Source organism: Furipterus horrens, unplaced genomic scaffold (assembly GCF_987537825.1).
Source record: "Furipterus horrens unplaced genomic scaffold, mFurHor1.1.pri manual_scaffold_10, whole genome shotgun sequence".
Lineage (NCBI taxonomy): Eukaryota > Metazoa > Chordata > Mammalia > Chiroptera > Furipteridae > Furipterus > Furipterus horrens.
Genome location: NW_028327180.1, coordinates 71,598,907 through 71,618,375, shown reverse-complemented (window position 1 = coordinate 71,618,375; position 19,469 = coordinate 71,598,907). Strand labels below are relative to the sequence as shown.

General features: G+C 42.0%; 1 protein-coding gene across 4 annotated transcripts in view; it reads left to right on the top strand.

Moving 5' to 3' along the window:
- ARHGAP26 (Rho GTPase activating protein 26) overlaps nt 1-19,469 on the top strand; it is a 485,784-nt gene that overhangs the window by 209,713 nt on the left and 256,602 nt on the right. For all 4 annotated transcript variants that reach the window (XM_090288083.1, XM_090288084.1, XM_090288082.1 and 1 more), the window contains exon 12: nt 1,458-1,494. In XM_090288083.1, coding sequence (XP_090144209.1) covers nt 1,458-1,494 — 37 coding nt within the window. The remainder of the gene's footprint in view (nt 1-1,457; nt 1,495-19,469) is intronic.

The following is a 19,469-nucleotide window of genomic DNA, read 5'->3' as shown; positions in this document are numbered from 1 at the left end:
TTCCCTGGTATAGAGAGAATATCTTTTCCAAGGAGTGTAATTTTTGAAATACAGGTCTGCTCATCAGAAGAATGGAATATTTTTAGAAGAAGGATAACACTTAGCTTAATTAAGGTTCAAAGTTAGTATTTCCTAGCATCAAATAAATTGCAAATGTTCATCTGTAGTTATCATTTAACTCATGGGTTGTACAAAAGTAGGTGGTGAGCTGGATTTGGCCTGTGAGCCATAGTTTGCCAGTCCTTGATATGCTGACATTATTAGGTAAAATAAAGCCTCCATTTCAGAAAAATATCATAGTGCCCAAATCTTTCTTTGGTGATTATGATTCTGTAAGTATGGAAAAGCATAGGGCGATGCTGGTCGCTAGTCATCATAACTTTCCAAAAAGGTATTCCAAGTGATTCTGATGGCCACTCTTGGTTGAGAACCACTTATTTAACCTTTAGAGGTACCAAGCCATGAAAAGAGAGGCATGAAACCCTAAAAGGGGTTTTCACCTGCAGAGAATATTATACCTGTAATTTGAAAAAAAAATGTATTTTGAATTTTATCAATAAAAAATTTGTGGAAATTTGTCTTCTCCCTTGTTACACAAGTACCTACATAATATCATTGATTTTTGCCTCCTAGCTTGCAAAGCCTAAAATATTTACTGTCTGGCCCTTGACTGAGAAAGCTTGCTGACTCTTGCCATATATCATTGTCTGTTTTACATGGGGAACTTTCCCTTTTATGATTTCTTTGAGTCGTTTAAGGGGTTTTTATAGCTTTAGTTAACATCTCTAAATCTCCATTTGTAAACAGTGATAGAAATAGTTCCTACCCAAAGGAATTGTTCTGTGGGTAACTTGAGATAATTCGTGTGAATTGCTCAGCACATTGCCTGGTGCACAGTTAATGCTTAATGATTTGTAACTAATTTAAAATGTTTTCTCTTTTTTTAGCTTTATATACACATATAGTTTGATTTTTAAAGACAATATGATTTTAAAAAAATTATTTATTTTTAGAGAGAGGGCAAGGAAGGGAGAAAGAGGGAGAAAAATAATTGATGTGAGAGAGAAACAGCGATGTATTTGCCTCTCATACGCGCCCCTACCAGGGGACTGAACCTGCAGCCTGGGCACATGCCCTGACCAGAAATGGAACCGATGACCTTTCGCTTTGTGGGATGATGCCAAACCAAATGAGCCACATCAGTTAGGGCAGAATATGATTTTTTTTTTTAACAATAAAATTCCACAGATGATTCTAATGTACACACACTTAAGAACAGTTAAAGTAAGTACTGAAACTAGATAATTACAGAAAGGATTCATATTTGAGGGCTAGTTAGAAATTGCCTTCAATCATATAGCACAAACTAGGGAAAGGGGGAAGGTAGTGATTTTCTTCAGTGAACCTGTAGGGTGGTATAAAATGCACACAAGTAAATGTTTATTTCTTTTTTCCAGGTATACAACTCGAACAAAGACAGTCAGACCGAAGGAAGTAAGTATGGTGCTTTGATAATTTTGTGTAGTTGGGATTGGGATTGGGTTTTGAGAAGCTGCTACTCCAGGGAAGAACCACCAGGAGGTGCTGTGGGCATGTTGGGTCTGCCCCATTTTCCCCAGTGTAGCTGGAGAGACTTCCACCCTGACTTACCATGTCAGTGACTCCAGGGCACTCAATGAGCCTGACTGGCAAGGCTGTGATGACACTTTGTACTGTATAACCCTTCACACTTTACAAAACATTTTCATGTATGTTAACTCAGTTAATCCTAGGTCATCTTAAGAATGCAGCTTCAATCATCGCTTAAAAGTCACTTAATCCAATAATATCCAACTCCCCAAGAGCCCTGTCCTATGAAAAAGCAAGAATTGACTTAGCCTCCTACACAGTCTTGATCAAAGGATTAGAGAGGCAATAACTGTCTTACTGATCATTTAGTAACTCTGTTCTTTATTACCTCTTTGGAGAGGAAGGAGTGGGGATGGTGAGCTCTGTAATAATATGGCTCTTTGATGGGAGTGACCCTCAATAGCCTTTGTAGAATATCCAGAGCCTTCCCCTAATGGCGGCCTTGAGCACTCTGGTGAATCGTGATTTCCAAGGGTACTTGCAACCTTGTAAAGGTGAGGGGGTAAATGAAACTGCTACTGCTAGAGTGTTTGGGCTCATGAACTCCTTGGTACTCAGGAGAAAAAACAGATTCCTTCCAGGTCACTATAAGAATACAAAGGAAATCTTATTCCCTTGCCTCAGATTTGCTTTGTATAATCTACTAGGGGGAAAAAATGCAAAGGTAGCTCTACCATGGATTTCAGTCGTGTCAGAAAAGTCAGTAAAACAGGACTTCTCCCTCTGAACAGAAGGATGACCTATTTTTTTTTTTTTTTTTTTATGTGTGTATGTGAAGTCCATTATAGGGTAGAGATTTTCCTTTCATTCTTTCAAGAAAACAGATTTTACCAGGAGTTTAATATGAGATATTAATTAATTTGGAATGGTGCCTTTTGGTAGGTTAAGAGGCCTTTACGACAGAAAAAAATAGTTTCTTTGGGTCGGTCTGTCCCCCCAAAATATTGAACAAGGGAAAAAATTTTAAAATAAATATTCAAGGAAATTAAGTTATTTTCTCCTTCCCTCTTTATCTGGTAAGATTGTTTTAAAGCATTTGACATCAGCTTTAGCTAACTTTGGCTAAAATAATGATAGCAAAAAAAGAAAGTAATGATTATGAAGGAATGAATATAGGATAACTCACAGTAAGGTAGGAAGAGCAGAAGAACCAGGCTTGAGGACATACCACCTCTGGAGACCCAGGAACCAATGAGAAAGGGTCTCCTGGATGATATTTGCAGGATGTTAAAACTGTTTTTAGTCTTTTCCTCACTCTTCTTGAAAATTCAGATTCCCAGGAAAGATAGCATCAGGTTAGTTTAACTTGGGCCCAGCCAGGGGAAACAAGACACCTTGATTGACAGTTTCAAGGATAGCGCATAAAACGGGAGCAGAGTGGTTTGCCAGAGGGAAATCAGGGAACCTACTAGGACAAGCAGGCCGAAGTAACAGATGGCCAAACCATGCCCCAACCTGGGACACACTACTTCTAAGGACTCAAGAACTGTGGAGGGGTTGAGCAAAAAAGAAAAAGGACTCATGGACACTGGCAACAGTGAGGTGATTGCAGGGTGGCGGGAGAGGAGTGGGTTCAGGTGGAAGAGGATATGAGGGGGATAAATGGTAATTGGGAAAAAAATAAAGTTCTTAAAAAATAAAGAACTGGGAGGGATGAGAGGCATATGAATGGAGATACCCCCCACCTGAAGTTTCCTTGTAGCTGTGATCTTATGAACCTGCTTCTCTCTGCTTGAGAGAGTACTAATAGATTTGAAAGATGACCCTGATTCCATTGGTGGGCATTGTCAGCTGGTTCTGTCATTCTGTAAGGCCTTGGAGGAATATGTATTGAAAGCCTTTAAAAAGTGAATGTCTTTTGACCCAACAATTTGTCCCAAAGAAATAGAGTAGAGTTCAGAGATGTTTGTGCCTCAAAGGAGTTTATTGGAACATTGGTAATAATAGCAAAGAATTGGAGACAATCTAAATGTCCAATATGAAATTGATTAAAAATGTCATAGAGTACTATGTAGGCTTTAAAAAGAACAACAGAGATACAGGTATGTTTATAGAAACAGTGATTCATATACTGTTAATTGAAGTTTTAAAAAATTATGTTATAGAACAATGTATTTAGTAAAATTAATTACATATTTGATTCATTTAGATCAGTGATTTTCAACCTTTTTCATCTCATGGCACAGATAAACTAATTACTAAAATTCTGCGGCACGCCAAAAAATATATTTTTTGCCGATTTGATTTAAAAAATAGGTAGAGTTTGATTGATTTACAGAAATAATAATAATAATAACTACTACCTACCCTTTTTGATCCAAAGTGACTTTAAAAATCAGGTGCCTATACTTGTATGTAAGGATTTCTGCTACCAAGAATTAACCAATCAGACACAACCTTATTATGCGACATGACTAATAAAATGAAACTCTGTTATATGACCTATATTTATGGTTCAAGACAGGGCATTCACACGCGACGCCTATTGTTGTGTTGGTTGTTGTCATTTTTTTATTTGGCAATCTAATGGAAAAGAGGTCAGTGCCCCTGACTAAGTAGTCAGGTAGGCCATGCTTTAAAAATTCTTGTAGCACACTGATTGAACATCGCTGGTCTAGCCCTGGCTGGTGTGGCTCAGTGAATTGAGCACCAGCCTGTGAACCAAAGTGTCACTGGTTCGATTCCCAGTCAGGGCACATGCCTGGGTTGCAGGCCAGGTCCCCAGTTGGGGGGGGTGTGCGAGACACAACCACATAGTGATATTTCTCTCCCTCTCTCTCCCTCCCCACCCCTCTCTAAAAATTAAATAAAATCTTAGGAAAAAGAAAAAGAAAATCACCGGTCTAGATATATTGATTAAAAAAAGGTCTGGAAATACATTTTTTTCATCAAAGTCTTCATCAGGATGGAGAATGGATTATTAAGAAGGACAGACCTACGCTAAATACCTCTCTATACTTTGCATTGCCAACAGTGAGCATATATTTTACAATAGTAGCTATTAATAGATTGCATTTATTGACCACTTACTATGTTTCAGGATATTTTATGCAATTAGCTCATGTAATTCTTGCAGACTCTGTGAGATAAGTGTTTTTGGCCCACTTTTGTAGATTAGAAAATTGAGGCCAGTAAACTCAGAGGATGTGATTTAATCTGAGTTCTAAGTCTAAAGGCTCTGCTGTTAACCACAAGGATATTCTGCCTCCCTAGGAAAAGAACAATACAAGTACCACATTTTGCTTCTGGCATCCAGTTATTCACAGAGGCAGAGACTTGACTACTTTGAGTCTGTAATGATTCTTCAGTTGCTTCCCCTTTCATTAGCAAGGAGAGAAAAAGATGGACTAAAACATGGGTCGCTTTACCAGGATTGTAGACAGAAATTATTTTTCTATGGTATTGAGATATTCTGATCACTGATTTCCAAGCTGGCAAACAGTGCTTTCTCACCTCCTCTGGCATGGGGACCCCCTTTTTATGTCATACAATGCTGTAGCTGTCCCTCCCCTGCTCGGTGGGTGTATTTTTAGTATTTCTTCATTGCAGTGATTTGCATTTTCACCCCACATGCACCCGCAGGGCTCCTGTGCCCCAGGCGGCACTCTTGCCCAGGGTCTGAATTCGTCTAAACCTGTTCTTTCTTTATACCTCAATCAGAGATGCTTTTAAAGTTAAGAAGTCAGTTATATGTGAATTTAAGAGTGGGGCATTGCCTTTTTTTTTTTTTTTTACCTTTAGTATCCAGATTCCAAATGTCTAGCATTCTTTTTCTGGAAAATCTTTTTATGGGAACTTGAATGCCAGCATTTTATCAGAGAGCCAGAATGGGCAGGTAGCAAAAGGAAATTCCTCTGGGGCACTACTAAATTTGTTACTTTCATCCTGAAATTTCTCTCAGGGCATACAGTGCCTGCAGGGTATAAGACAGGGCCATAAATAATGTCTGTCAACTGGTGGTATTTCCAAATGGTTCCGTTGCCAGGGAGCTGATGGCAGCAGATAAATGTATGTACATTTCTTTGCAGAGCCTTTTTCCTCTCCTCTGTTCTCTATTTGGTCTCAGATATAGAGGGATTGAATTAATCATACTCCCCTGTCAGTGGCACATCATCATGGGACCCTCCATTCATTCATTTTCATTTTTTTTCTCAATTCCTATTCTTGTCCTCCCCTATAGGCCACCATTCTAATATATATTTTAAACTGTATTCTCGGACAGTGTGTATCTTTTTATCTACCTGTGCTTTTAAGTTACATGGATGGTTATATATCTTGTTCAGTTTCTTACTTCGCTGATCAGCCAGCATGTTTAGGAGCTGTCCATATTTCTCTGTCTGCTTCTAGAGCATGGCTTCTGTCTGCTGCACACTCTGTGGTGTAGAGCACTGTGTATCTGTTTCTGCAAAGATGTCCTCCACCTCCTCATGCCTCCAACTCTTTGTCACTACTAGTGGCACCACAGGAAACAGCTCTGTACATGTCCCTCTGCATGACAATTTCTTTGGGCTACATGCATGAGGACATTGCTGGTCAGTTAAAAGGGATTGTGTATATAGAGTCTGAGGGAGGGCCCGTGTGTTCTTCTCTACAGTGGTTGACCCTCAGTCCCACCAGCCGCCCCTGAGGATTTCTCCGTTCCTGCCAGCTCTTGCCATTATTCAGCTTTCTAATTTTTTGTCAGTGTTATAAAATGATAGCTCATTGTTGTTTTAAATTGCATTCCTCTGATAATTAGTGAGTTTGAACATCTCTTTATATGCTCATCTACTGGGTTTCCTCTTCTATTTTTTTGCCTATTCATGTCCTTTGTCCATTTTTATATGGCAGTTGCCATTTTTACATGGATTTATAAAGTTCTTCTGTATTCTAGGTATTAATACCTTGTTAGCTATAGATATTTTAAATACTTCTTCCCATCTTGTCATCTGTCTGTTAATATTATGTATGATATCTTCCTTTGAGTATAGAGCCTTACTTTTTAAATGTTCAAATTCATCTTTTCTTTTTGCATTCTGGATTATGATTTTCAAGTTGTGTGTGTGTGTGTGTGTGTGTGTGTGTGTTTAAAAAGTAATTTGTTTGTTTACTTTTAGAGAGAGGGGAAAGGAGAAAGAGAGGGAGAGAAACATCACTGTGTGGTTGCCTCTCACTTGCGCCCCGAACTGGGGACCTGACGTGCAACCAAGTTATGTGCCCTGACTGAGAATCAAACCAGCGACACTTGGTTCGCAGGCCGACACTTAATCCACTGAGCCGCACCAGGCAGGGTTCAAGTTGTGTTTTAAAGAAGACCTTCCTGACCCATGTCAAGAGATGTGTACCTAAATTTTCTTTGATTGGCTTCATGATTTTGTCTTTGACATTTTGACTTCTAATCTAGCATTATATATGTATGATGTTTCATGAAGATCCAGTTTTATTTTTATTCATCTGAAGAGTCAGTTTCCACACCAACATCTACTAAACTATCCATTCTCTCCCCCTTTGACCTCTGGTGCCAGCTTTATTGTACATTAGGTTTGTATATCTGAGCTCTCTCAGCACTTTATTGCGTTGGTCTGTTTGTTCTTGTGTGAATACATCCCTGGTTTTAATATGATGACTTTGAGGCAGGTCTTAATATCTGGGAGGTTAAGTCCCCTGTCTTTATTCTCCTTTTTAAGGGTTGACTCAGCTGCTTGTGGACCTTTATTCTTTTGTGTAAATTCTGGCATATGTCTGATAAGTTCCTCAGAAACTTAAACGTTTTCATTGGGGATCACATTGAATGGTATTGATTAATTTGGGGGAAATTGACACTTTCATAATATTCACTTGTTTCCTCTAAGAGCTTTGAATGCCTTTCCATTTATTCAGACCATCTGTGCCATTTATTAGGATTTCAGTTTTCTGCCTAGAGGTCTTGTGTATTCTTGGTTTAGTTAATTCATAAATACTAAATTCAAAAAACCACTCTACTATTTTTGCCAATCTAATGGACCTCTCACACCATGGATCCTGCTGCCATCGGGGATCCTTTCCAGGTTAGTTCCTGGAATTTCAGGAATATACATCGTGATACCAAGTTTTCTATCATTGGCCAAATTCTTACCTGATAGAGAAGGGAAGGGAAAAGATGGTGGTAAAGGTAGTAGAGAGGCAGGAAGTATGGCTTGTTGTTCCCTGGGCTTCTTAGTGAGTGATCTCACCAATATTAATAATCTAGATAGCTGACACGGGTCACTGATTTGCCCTCTTTCTTATTACAAAGAACAGGACTCTGCATTGGGCCAGAACCCCTCCTACCACCCCACCCTCTATAGCCCCCTTTGCCATCTTTGCATATCTCCTGAGTCTGCATGTCCTGTTGCTTGCTCTCCCTTCGGTACTGTTAGAAGTTTACGCCCCAAGGCTCTATGGGAAGTGGTTTATTCTCCTTTGAAATGAGCTCTGGTCAGAAGCAGGAAGAGAAGCCAGGAAATGACCAGTTCTCAGCCCAGGCTGTTGTTGTCCTGTAGTCCCAGCTGAGGAGCAGTTAGAAAACCAAGCAGTTGTCAGAGAGAATACACCAGTCCAGTGCAAGAGTAAGGGAAAAGGGAAAGGCAGGGTTTTCTAATGTGAGTTGGGCTTTTCCAAGTTTGAAGTTTTAAATAATAAATGTCACTGCCTATTAGCTTTAAAAAGATTAGCTTGTTTACAGAAATGCTGCTGTCCCGTGGTTTCTCCAGCTGTTTGAAGGCTGAAGGCTGACAGATTGAGACAGAGAGGGCTCCGTCTCCTAATCTTGATTTCGTAGTCCCACTTCCCTTAATGCATTAACTCGAATTCCATGGTTAGCCTTAGTTGCTCCAGACATGCCTTCTCATGCACTGCAGGACCCAGCTCCACACTGACCATCTGGCTTTTCAAGAGGGCATTGCAGTCACTTACTCTGCTTCCCATTCTTGTTTTACATATTCCTGTTTGTTCCTATCTGAACCTTTATTAGATTTAACTGCAGGAGTCCAGGCTTCTTGTAGGTCTCCATTTGATCAAAACCTGTCAGTGCTCTGGGGCCTGTGGCCCTGGCCTGGGACACTGGAGTGCTGAGGGGTAGAGGACATTCATAAATAGAACACGGGTCTCTGCCTTTAAGGAGGGAGTACATAATCTGCTGTTGAGGCTCAGACCACTGGGAGACATTAGACAGATGTGTGTGGGTGTGTGTGACATTCTCCTGTCTACAGATGTACCCAGTGTGCAGACAGAATGCCCAGAGCCAGTTGTTTTGAGAGTGCGCTCAGAATGGGCTTCTGTCTAGCCTAAAAAGACTTAAAAAATGGAAACTTCTCACCTTCCCTTCTCCCAGAAAAAGGAAACTTGACACTTCCTCTTTCCTTCCAAGCCTCAGTCCCTTCATTTTTTTCCAGTTTTTAATCTGGTACTTTTTCCAAGAATCCTTTGTATTCATATAATGCTCAAGAACCCACTCTAGTTTGCCAAGGTGTCACTCATACTGGGACATGGGGGAAGAGCAGGGATTGGAGAAAGAATGGAAGTTGGAATTAGGATTTAGTCATGTAGGGCGTAGACATTGAATCTGTGAACTTCACCACTAAAAAGATTGAAAAACATGTATTTTCACTTACCAGAAAAATAATATGAAATAATCAGAATATGAAGGAAATAAAGTAGATATTCTCAAAAATTCAATGAAAATCCTCTGTAATACCACTCCCATAGATACTTCCTTCTTGTCTTTCTTATGATGTCTTGTATGTATTTTGTCAATGTCGATATGTATTTGGACTTAATTGGCATTATACTGAATGTATTTGTTTCTATTCTGCTTTACAAATGTACAGGCATTTTCCCATGTGATGAAAATTGTTTACAAGTACCATTTGTAATGGTTGTTTATTATTCTATTATTGAATTATATCCCAGTTCGTTGAACCAGTTGCTATCCTTGGACTTAAATGTCCTTTCCAGATTTTTGACATTATGAGTAACATCAGCCTGCGTGTCCTTGTACCCCAGTCTTTGTACATATCTCAGAAAATTTCCTGTGGGTAGGTCCTGCCATGTGGATTGGAGAGAGCTGCTTCCACGGAGGGTGCTGTGTGGATGCTGTGGATCAGCATGCCGACGCACTGGCCGTGGAACCTTCATTCGGAGTTGGACCTCTCTGTGCTTCCATGGCCTTTCTTGTAGAATGGGCATAAGTAACAACACCTACCTCAGAAAGGTGCTGTGAGGATCAAAGATGAGCACAGTATCTGGCATGTCAGCTAGTAAGTGCCTAATTCCTCTTGGTTCTCATCCTCCTCATGATCTGGCCATGCCAGTCGCTCTGTCACCTGAGAAGGAAAAGCTCACTAGATTGGCAGAACTGCTCCTGAGGGGAGCAGGGCTGAGGACCAAGGGCGGCCGCCAAATTCCTGCTGTGTTCAGGCTTGGTGCCTTATGAGTGAGTGTTAGTTCATTGCATCCTCATGAGTGCATTTCCCAAACTGGGGTATACATGACTGGTGCTACCCCAGCTCATTTTAGGTGCATCAGACAAACACTTTAAAGTACAATTTAGATTTGGGGGATGGGCATGAGTAAACGTAAACCCCTGGTTTTCTAAATGTTATTGTCTAGGACAAGAGTCGGCTTTTTCATTTAAGGGCCAAATAGTAAATATTTTTGGTTTTGCAGTGCTTTCAAACTCTACTGTTTTAATATGAAAGCAGCCATGGACAATAAGGAAACACGTGAGTGTGGTGTTTGTTAATAAAACTTCATTTACACACCAGGCAGTGGTGAATTTGGCCCACAGGCTATAGTTTGTTAACACTTAGCTTAATACAAGGATAAATTTTTGAAACTTAGTGTAAGATGGCAGGAAGTTATTGCGGAAAGCATGGAAGTGGTATGTGAATGATTGCTGTTTGCAGAAATGCCTTTCACAACTGAGTTTACAATTGAGCAGACAGGCTTAAAGAGGTGAGTTTTTGTGGGGCTGATGTTCAAATTAGAGTCAGCCTGATGGCCCAAGTCATCCTCTCCTCCCTCCCCTTCTTGATACATGTGAAATCTGTGCTCTGTCCTGCTGTCATGTGATAATGTGGCCAACCCACTGGGCTGGAAGGAGTTTTGTCATCAGCCTTCAATACCTAACCCACCTGGCTCTTGGCGGTTGTGAGGCCATTCCGTGTTACAGCTAATGAGTCTCGTCCTTTGGACATCAGTGGCTCCTCACACACCACACATGACCCTGGGGCAGCCAGAGTCACGTATTTCAGTGACTTTTGAGCCTCCCAGGTGCAGAACCATAATATGGCCTGCTGCCCTCCTGCAGGCATTTGACAACACAACCAAAGCTGATTTATGTGTTGTTTCTGTTCCCTGTGCTTGTCGCTCTTCAGCCATTGTTGAGATCAAACTCCTGGATGCTGTTTTGTTAAGGCTTTTCTGGTTTCATCAGGATGAGGATAAGCTTGAAGACCAGAAGAGGAGACGGGAAGGCCATCGTCACCTTTGCTCTGTGTGCTGGTTGCCCTGCCTCTGCTTGTACGTTCTCTTCATCTCTGTGCCTCAGCTTCCCTTGATCTGTAAACAGAAAAAGAGATTTCATCTTGAAGATTGAAGAAAAGCTTGATGCGATTGCATGGGTCATTGTTTTTTTAAAGGTTCTAAAGCCTGCAGCCATTACTGAAAGTCCAACAGTCCGATGAAAGCAGCAGAGAACAGAACAAGAGGATTTTGTTTTTCTGTTCGCTTCCACCTTTAGCCTTTTGCTGTTAGAACACCCACAGTTGAGAGGCAGGAGAAGGCAGCCACTGGTAACCAGGATCCCTGTGGGATCAGAGCCATCGTGTGGCTGCCAGTTCTCCACTGGTCAGTGGCTTATAAATAGAACATTTCCCCCTTTAAACCTGAGAAGGATGGATGGCATTAATGGGCATGGCAACTTGGCCTCCTGTGCACTGGCCCACGAGGCAGTCAGCTGAGTGCACCTTCCCCTCCAGCTTTCCATCTATGCCTGCCAGGCCTGGGCTGATAGAAGACAGGCACTGGCTCCCTCCCTTGCCTGCCTTCCCTCCCAGCTGCCCTCGCTCCCCCCTTGGCTCTTTTTCTTTCTCCTTTCCCCTCCCTCCCATGCCATGCAGGCGTCTGTGGCCACCACTTTCATAGTCTGAGCCATCCTCAGGAGAGATGGTGTCACACTAGCTCGCCTAAGTGCTGACTTCCTGCACCTCGCTTTTCATTGTGACTTGTGTGTACAGTGCAGTTGCTATGGCCCACATTGAGCTCAAATTATATTTAGTTGATCAGTAATATCCAACTTGAAAATAGTCCTGACGGAGGTGCTGAGGCTAGTGAGACAGGAATGAAAAGGAACAGGTTGTTTTCTGGAGATTTTTATTATTGGGGTTTCTAGCTGTCTTGCGTGATGAGATCCCATGCCACAACGATAGGGCTGGCAATGGTGTGCTTTGGACTCGCCTGGTCAGTCAGAAGTCTTTCTTAAATGACTTGTCCTAAATGACACTTAACAAACCCATCCTCTCTCTTGGCCATCTTTAGACTGAGAGATACAGCCAATGTATGACATTGCTAGGGCCTAATATTCCCCTTTTTCTTGGTGGTGTGGCCTTCGTATTGACAGCAGGCTACAGCCTGGCAGGTATGAGCCAACCCACCCCTAGGCCACCCCAGTTTGGGCTTCTGCCAAGCAAGAGTGAGCAGGTCCCCCTGGCTGCATCATTAACTCCTAAAGCTCAATGCAAAGGGTTGTTGAGGCAAATACTGAAAGATTTCTCCCACTGCCACCAAGTTCAAGCTCTTGATCAGTGTTTATTGAGCACAGACTATGTACTGGGCATTGCGTTCAGTGTTTGACATACATTGTGTTATTTGATTCTTAAAAGAATCCTATGAAGTAGATAGTATTATTGACCCATTTACAGATGGGAAAAATCTTCATTCTGAGTTCAAACTTGTGGTTACTTAGTGTCATTCCCTCCTACTCTAATCAGAGTGTTCAGAGAATGCAGCTTACACTCAGCATGCAAGATTCAGCAGAGGCAGTCATGTACTGTGTGCCCACAGTGGGGGTAGTGTTGAGTAGTGGTTGTGAGCTTGGGCTCTGGAGTGTTGTTACCCACAAGAGTCGAATCCCAGGTTCATATTTTACTGTGTGACCTTGGGAAATTAATTTCACCAGGCCTTAGTTTGTTTTAATCTGTAAAATGAGAATAGCTTTAGGATCTATATCACTAGTTTGTTGGGAGGATTAAATGGGATTGGGATGGAAATCCTTAGTTCAGTGGTGTCTGGTATTCTAGGCAATCATTAAATGTTGTCCTCTGCCATTATTATTATCAATAACATTATTCAAAACCAGAGCTATTTATATAATATCATGACATGGGACAGTCTCTCCAGAGTTCCTTGGAATACCTTCACAGACATTGCCTTATTTGATTTTCATAAGGCCCGATCCACAGATGAGGAGAAGGGTCAGAGAGGTGAAGTATGCCCATCTCACACAACCACTTAACGGTGACTCCGGGTGAAATGTTAGGCCTCTGATTCCAAATATTCTCTTTTTCTTTGCCCTTTGCTGCCCTTTTTGTTATGACCAAAAAATATCTAAAACAGTCCTAGGGCAGATCAAGGTGATAAGACAAGTAGGTAAAGTCAAGAAAGGGATCTCGATGGGCAGAGGTCATTGGTTCTGGGCTTCTTCAGAAAGCTGGAGATGTTCTCTTTTGTTGAGAAATCAGTGCACAACCAGCCAGGCCTCCAGGCAGAAAGCAGTTGAGGCCAGCGGACTGTAATCCATTCTTTGGATGTCCAGGTCTCTGTGTCGGAGACAAATGGGCCTGATGAAGCTTGTGGGTGTTACTGCTGCTGTGCATTAAGCATTGCATTTTCCGGGCTGTCCCAATTCCTGATTTGGAATTTTAAGGTGGACTGGGAGGCTGCAGTTGTAAAAACCCACAAGGACATAGTCCCCTGTGAGCTGATCTGCAGCCCGCAGCCTGTACTATGCAAGAGCCCAGACACTGCCACTCTGGCTGCCTATGTCTTGCCAAGAATTGGATCACTTTACAGTTGTCTTAGAGCCTCTCTTGACTCAGGCTGAGAGCTGGTAGGTTTATTCCAGGCTCAGCAGGGAGTTTATCTCTTTTCCTGCTACCTATTTTACTTTCTTTACTCTGTGTCCCTCTCGGCCTTTTTCCCCCTTTCTCTGTGTGTGTCCATGGAAAAAGAAGTTAGAGTGCCTGTGTATTTAGTAGGCTAGGGAAGAAAATTCCAATTGGCAGTATTCATGCTTGGAGGTCCGGGAATGAATGAGATCCCTGTCAGTCCTGTTTGTCTTGTGCTTCTCACCGCAGGGCCCCTGAACTCAAGAAGGTGCCATTGTGTTCACCATTCAGGGCTCCTGGAGTGTGGGGCATTCACCTATTGGTGTCTCTGTCTCAGCTGGTGAAAATACAGATTGTATTTGTTCCTTTTTTCAGGAAATATTTATTGAAGCTATAATAACGAGCAAGGCAGACAGAGTCTCTGCTGTCATGGAATTATACTGTTGAGAGAAACTGACAACAAGCAGGAAGCAGGTGAACAAAGGCTATCCTTTCAGGTGGAGAGCAGTGCAATGAAGAATTAAGAGCAAAGGCATAGAGAGCGACAAGGAAGGGGCAGCTGGGTTAGAGAAGGCCTCTCTGAAGAGGTGACGTTTGAGGAGAATCCTGAACAAAGAGAGGTGCAGGCAGGCATGTCAGGATCTGGCAGATGAATATTGCTAGTAGAAGGACCAGCATGTGCAAAGGCCCTGAGGCAGAGGGAATGAACTAGCTGTGTTCTAGAAATATCAGGAGGGACCATTGTGACTGGATTGAAGGAGGCCAGGGGGACAGTGGTCAGATAGGCTGGACCTAGACTGTGCGAGGCCACTGTCAAGAAGTGAGATTGTGCTCTAAGTGTCATGAGAAGTCCCCAGAGAGTTGTGATCAGTCAAGTGTATATTTTTAAAAAATGAATTTTGCTGCTGGTAGAGAGTAAACTGTTGGGGGCAAAAGTAGAAACAGTTGAGAGGCTACTGTAGCAGTCCAGGAAAAAGGTGATGGTGGCTGGGATCAAGGTATTAGCAACGGAGATGGTGAGAAGCAGTTGGATTCTAGATGTGCTTTTAAGTTGTTACTAATGAGATTGGCTAGTGGATTGGGTATGGGGTGTTGAGAAAGCAAGGAATCAAGGGTCTCTGCATTGAAATAGGACATCTTGCTGGTAGGATACAGCACCCTCCCCCCTTGTCTTTTCAGCCTAGTCTGGGACAAGTTAGGACAGAAGTTCCCAAATGTATTATTTGTGTATCATTTTCATGATTTTTTATCACATACCACCTGTATTATTATTTATTTACTGTTTTCTTTATATCAATTCACACTTTTAAGCCTAATTTTATTTTAAAAAGAAATATATCATGCTATGTGTGATAAACTAGTATATTTCCAATATTCATTAAAGTAAGATACAGCTATTACAAATATTTATTTGTGAACAGTGGCACAAGCCGGCATTCCATGTTGAGATACATAGCACCAGCAAATTGTTATTACCAGATAGGGAATGTGGTATAGACATTGGCAATAATTATTTCTGTTTGTCTTTGGTGATAATTTTAATTGCTTTGTATATAATACTCTGCTACCTGAAGTGTGATTATCACAGTTATGGAAACATAACACCTGGGAGGGCCCCCAGAATCTGCACTGTAAGAAGTGTGCCCCTTACTTCTCTGGTCTACTAGGTTCAGGGACTGCTGCTGGACTAGAAAGTGCAAAATCCAGAAAACATATCCCCAGCCTCTTATCCCTTATGGACCAGGCATGTGAACTTTGGCAGAAGAGTAGGGAGTAGAAGAGGATGATCTAAGGAGTCGTCAGCAAGAGGTAGAATCCTGGTTGCACCACTCACTAATGCCATCATCTTGCAGAAGTTCCTTAACCTTGTCTGAGCTCAGGTTTCCTGCCTACAAGATAAAGAGGGGAGTGAGGAGGAGGGGGAGAAGATGATGCTTTTAAGTGCTTAGCCCAGAGCAAGGCAGTTTGCTCAGTGAGTGTTAGCTGCTGTTATCATCATTGATGTTACCACTTAACACCATGGGCCTGGCTTTTCTCATTATCAAAACATAACAGATATATTGGGAAAATCAAATAAACTATTATTTATTCTATAAACGGTAATGTATTATCCTTCATTATACCCATTAGTGTCAAACACAGCAAGAAGTTAGTAGTGAGAATGGTAACAATATTTATCCCATGAGATTATTCTAAGGAGAACATGGATTTGAGTATGAAAAGTATTTCATCAACTGGAAAGTTCAAATATTAGGAAGTAGTAACATCCTAATATTGGTAATATGATAATGACCATTTATTCAATACCAAATAAGTCACAGTTGCTGTATATTTCATTTGGTCCTTGCAACACCTAGGGGGGTTATGCCCACTATACAGGTGAGGAGGGGAGTCTCAGAGAGATGAAACACCTCACCTAAGATCACACCCAGCCAGAGAGTGGCAGAGACACAGAGACAGGATTCTAATCCAGATTTATCTGGCTTTAAAGCTTATTGTTCTCTTTCCAAGGCATGCCACTTCATGACTGTGAGATGTCAGCTAATGTTAATGTTAGTACATATTCCCCAAATACATACTGGTCAGAGAGCAGAGTTTAAGGCAGAGTGGGCAGTGACGTTGGTTGGAGCATAGGGTCTTGGGGAGCCGATCTGGGATTAAAAATGGGCTGTGGATAATCCCCAAAGTAGAGAATTCACACTTGGACAGTTAAAAACCAATTAGCCAGTGTTCCTGGACCTTACTGGAAACGTCTGAGATCTGAGTACAGTTTTGTAGGGACCATAGCCAGGGAGTCCTAGTAACTCTGGGGTTTCACCTAATAGGGAGTGTACCCCACTGCGTGTGTGAGCTAGTGGGAAATCTACTCTCCAGGTGTATTTCTCCATGACTTTCAATGGTGCTGAAGTTGATTAAATTCAGAAGGAGCAGGCAGGTTGGGAAAGAGCAAATGAAGTTGGGAAATTGAGCAAATTTCTGTAGTGAGAACATGTCCATGGAGCTGTCCATAAAATGTCCATAAAATGGTGGCCTGCTCACAGTAACCCTATAAACAAATCTCCTATATACATCCACGTTAAAAATGGGGCAGCAACTTCCTTTACCTCTCACTTCTCTCATTAGTTTTATGCAAACATGCAGCACCTCCAGCAAATTCCATTTCTCCTATAAACACTTGAAAGGTTTTTGTTTTGTTTTGTTTTGTTTTGATCAAAGGAAAATTAAGTATGTTTTCTGGGGAAAATTTTCAGGCTAGGAAAATCCTGTTGAATTCTAGCTGTAGGATGAGAGTGGTAATCCATTCCACTGTGTGTTGAGACTAATTCAGTAGACCAACACCTCTCCTTTGGAAAGGATTGGTCTCTTGACATATGTTGAAATTCCCAGGATGCCTGTAAATTTGGGGTGTGTCCTAGGAGCATTGTTTTCACAGACCGTGCATGCCTCTGTCAACCTATGGTATGAAAAGATCCCTTCTGTTCAAAATTGGTGATTTGGTTACTTCTTGCCTAGTTTCTTGTGTTCTGACTACTGAGGATTGGGGTAGGGCAACAGCAGGTCACTGATTTTCAGAAAAGGGGCTCCTAGGCCTGAAGAGTGAGATGTGTTGGGCTGCACTAAGCTCTAGAGGAGAATTCCCTTGTTTTCCAGGGCCTTCCTCAACCTTCAGGCCGTTCTGACTATTTAGATGGCCCAGTTACTGTGATGTGGAGGGACCCCCTCCCTCACCCTCCCTCACCAGCCCATGGTTCACACCACCACACAGAGCTCGGTGATGATATGCCTTGATAAACAAGCAGAAGATTACTAAAAGTGCCCAGGAAAACCTAAACTTGGTTTTGTCTCTCTGCTTCATGTCTTGGCTTGCACAGCTTTTGTTTTTCCTTTCTCTTGAACTCGTTCTTGGGGCTGTACTGCCAGGTGGTAGTGCCTCTTTGTATTGATACAAGAAGGAAGGAAGGAAGGAAGGAAGGAAGGAAAGGAAGGAAGGAAGGAAGGAAGGAAGGAAGGAAGGAAGGAAGGAAGGGGTTCGATCAGGCCACTTATTTCTTTATTTAACCATTGTTTCCTCACAAAAGATGAAAATGCTGAGGGTCAGAAGCTTAAATAACTCACCTACTCTCATAGAGTTTTTATCAGTTGGAATTTGAAAGGTCATTTTGATGCTTCTACTTCCTATCTAACAATGTGAAATAGATACAGTACTGAATAAAATAAGTAAAGAGCCCTGGCCAGGCAGCTCATTTGGTTACAGCATCGTCCTGATATGCCAAGGTTGTGGGTTCAATCCCCTGTGAGGGCACATATAAGAATTAACCAATGAATGCATAAATTGGTGGAACAGCAAATTGATGTCTCTCTGTCTCTCTCTGTTATCAATACATTTAAAAAAATAAATTCTTTAAAATATTGTAAATAAGATGTACATGGACCATTGCCTTCATGGATATATATCTAGTTCAGTAGACAGACATTTTTTGCAGGATTATACAAATAAATGTAAGCTTGTAATTGTGCTGCATGCTTTGATGGATAGGTTGATGGTGCTGTATCCTAGTGTGCAATGGGGGCATTAACCTAGATGGAGAGGTCAGGGAGGCTTTTTGAGGAATTGATACTTAGAGGAGATCTGAGGATTTGGAGTTAGTTGGGCCACGGGGCTTCCAGATGAAATCCACAGCTTTTGCTGGGGAGAAAGAGGTCATCAGTTCGGATGTTCAGGAAGAAAGTCAGTGTGGTTGGGATTCTGAGATCTAGGAGGGAGGGCATCAGACGAAGCTGGAGAGGCAGACTGGGGGCCAGACCAAGCAGGGTCCTATGGTGTTAGGGATCCAGGTTATCTTCTTGAGAGCAGCGGGGTGCCACTGAGAGATTTTAAACAGGGTGGGTGACATGGTCTGATTTTGTCAAGCTCACGGGGACTACAATGTGGAGGACAGATTGGAGGGATCCGGAGGAGGTGAAGGAAGCCAGCTAGGAGGTCACTTAAGCAGTCCTGGTAACAGATGATGGAAGCCAGGACTAGGTGCTGGTGCTGGTGGAGAAGGAAAGAACTAGACAAAATTGAGACATTCGGAGATAAAATGAGGGACTTGGTGATAATTTGGGTGTGAGGGGTAACATAGCTAAGGGTTATGCTATTAGCTTTATGGTAGTTATCACACTCTACTACCACCTAAAGACCTAATTTTTTTAAAGGTGTAAAGAGCCAGGGAAAGCATCTCAGGTGAGTTATCATGAGGTACTAGAAGCTGCAGAACATGCTAAAAAGCCATTTCTGCCATGGCTGGTCTGGCTCAGTTGTTTGGAGTATTGTCCTATAACTGAAAGGTCGCCGGTTCAATTCTCAGTTGGGGCACATACCTAGGTTGCGGTTCTTTCCCCATTTGTGCCTGCGAAGGCAGGCAATTAATGCTTCCCTCTCACATCGATGTTTCTCTCCCTTCCTTTCTCTCTAAGGGCAATGAAAAAATGGTGAGGATTAAAAAAAGAGTCATCTTTGTCTACATGGCCCACCAACCTCCTTCTTTTAGACAAGAAAATAATTTGATTGAATCTTGTAGTATGTTGTCCTTAAACAGCAGAACAGTCTGCTTCTGGATTTAACCCTCCTCCCTGGTCTCCGAGTTCTTACCTGAGGCGTGACAGCACAATCCCCAGCGGTCTGCCAGGCCTCGTCCTTCTACTTCTGTGCTAAGACTCCCAGTTGATGGAGCATCAATCTGCCTCTGTACT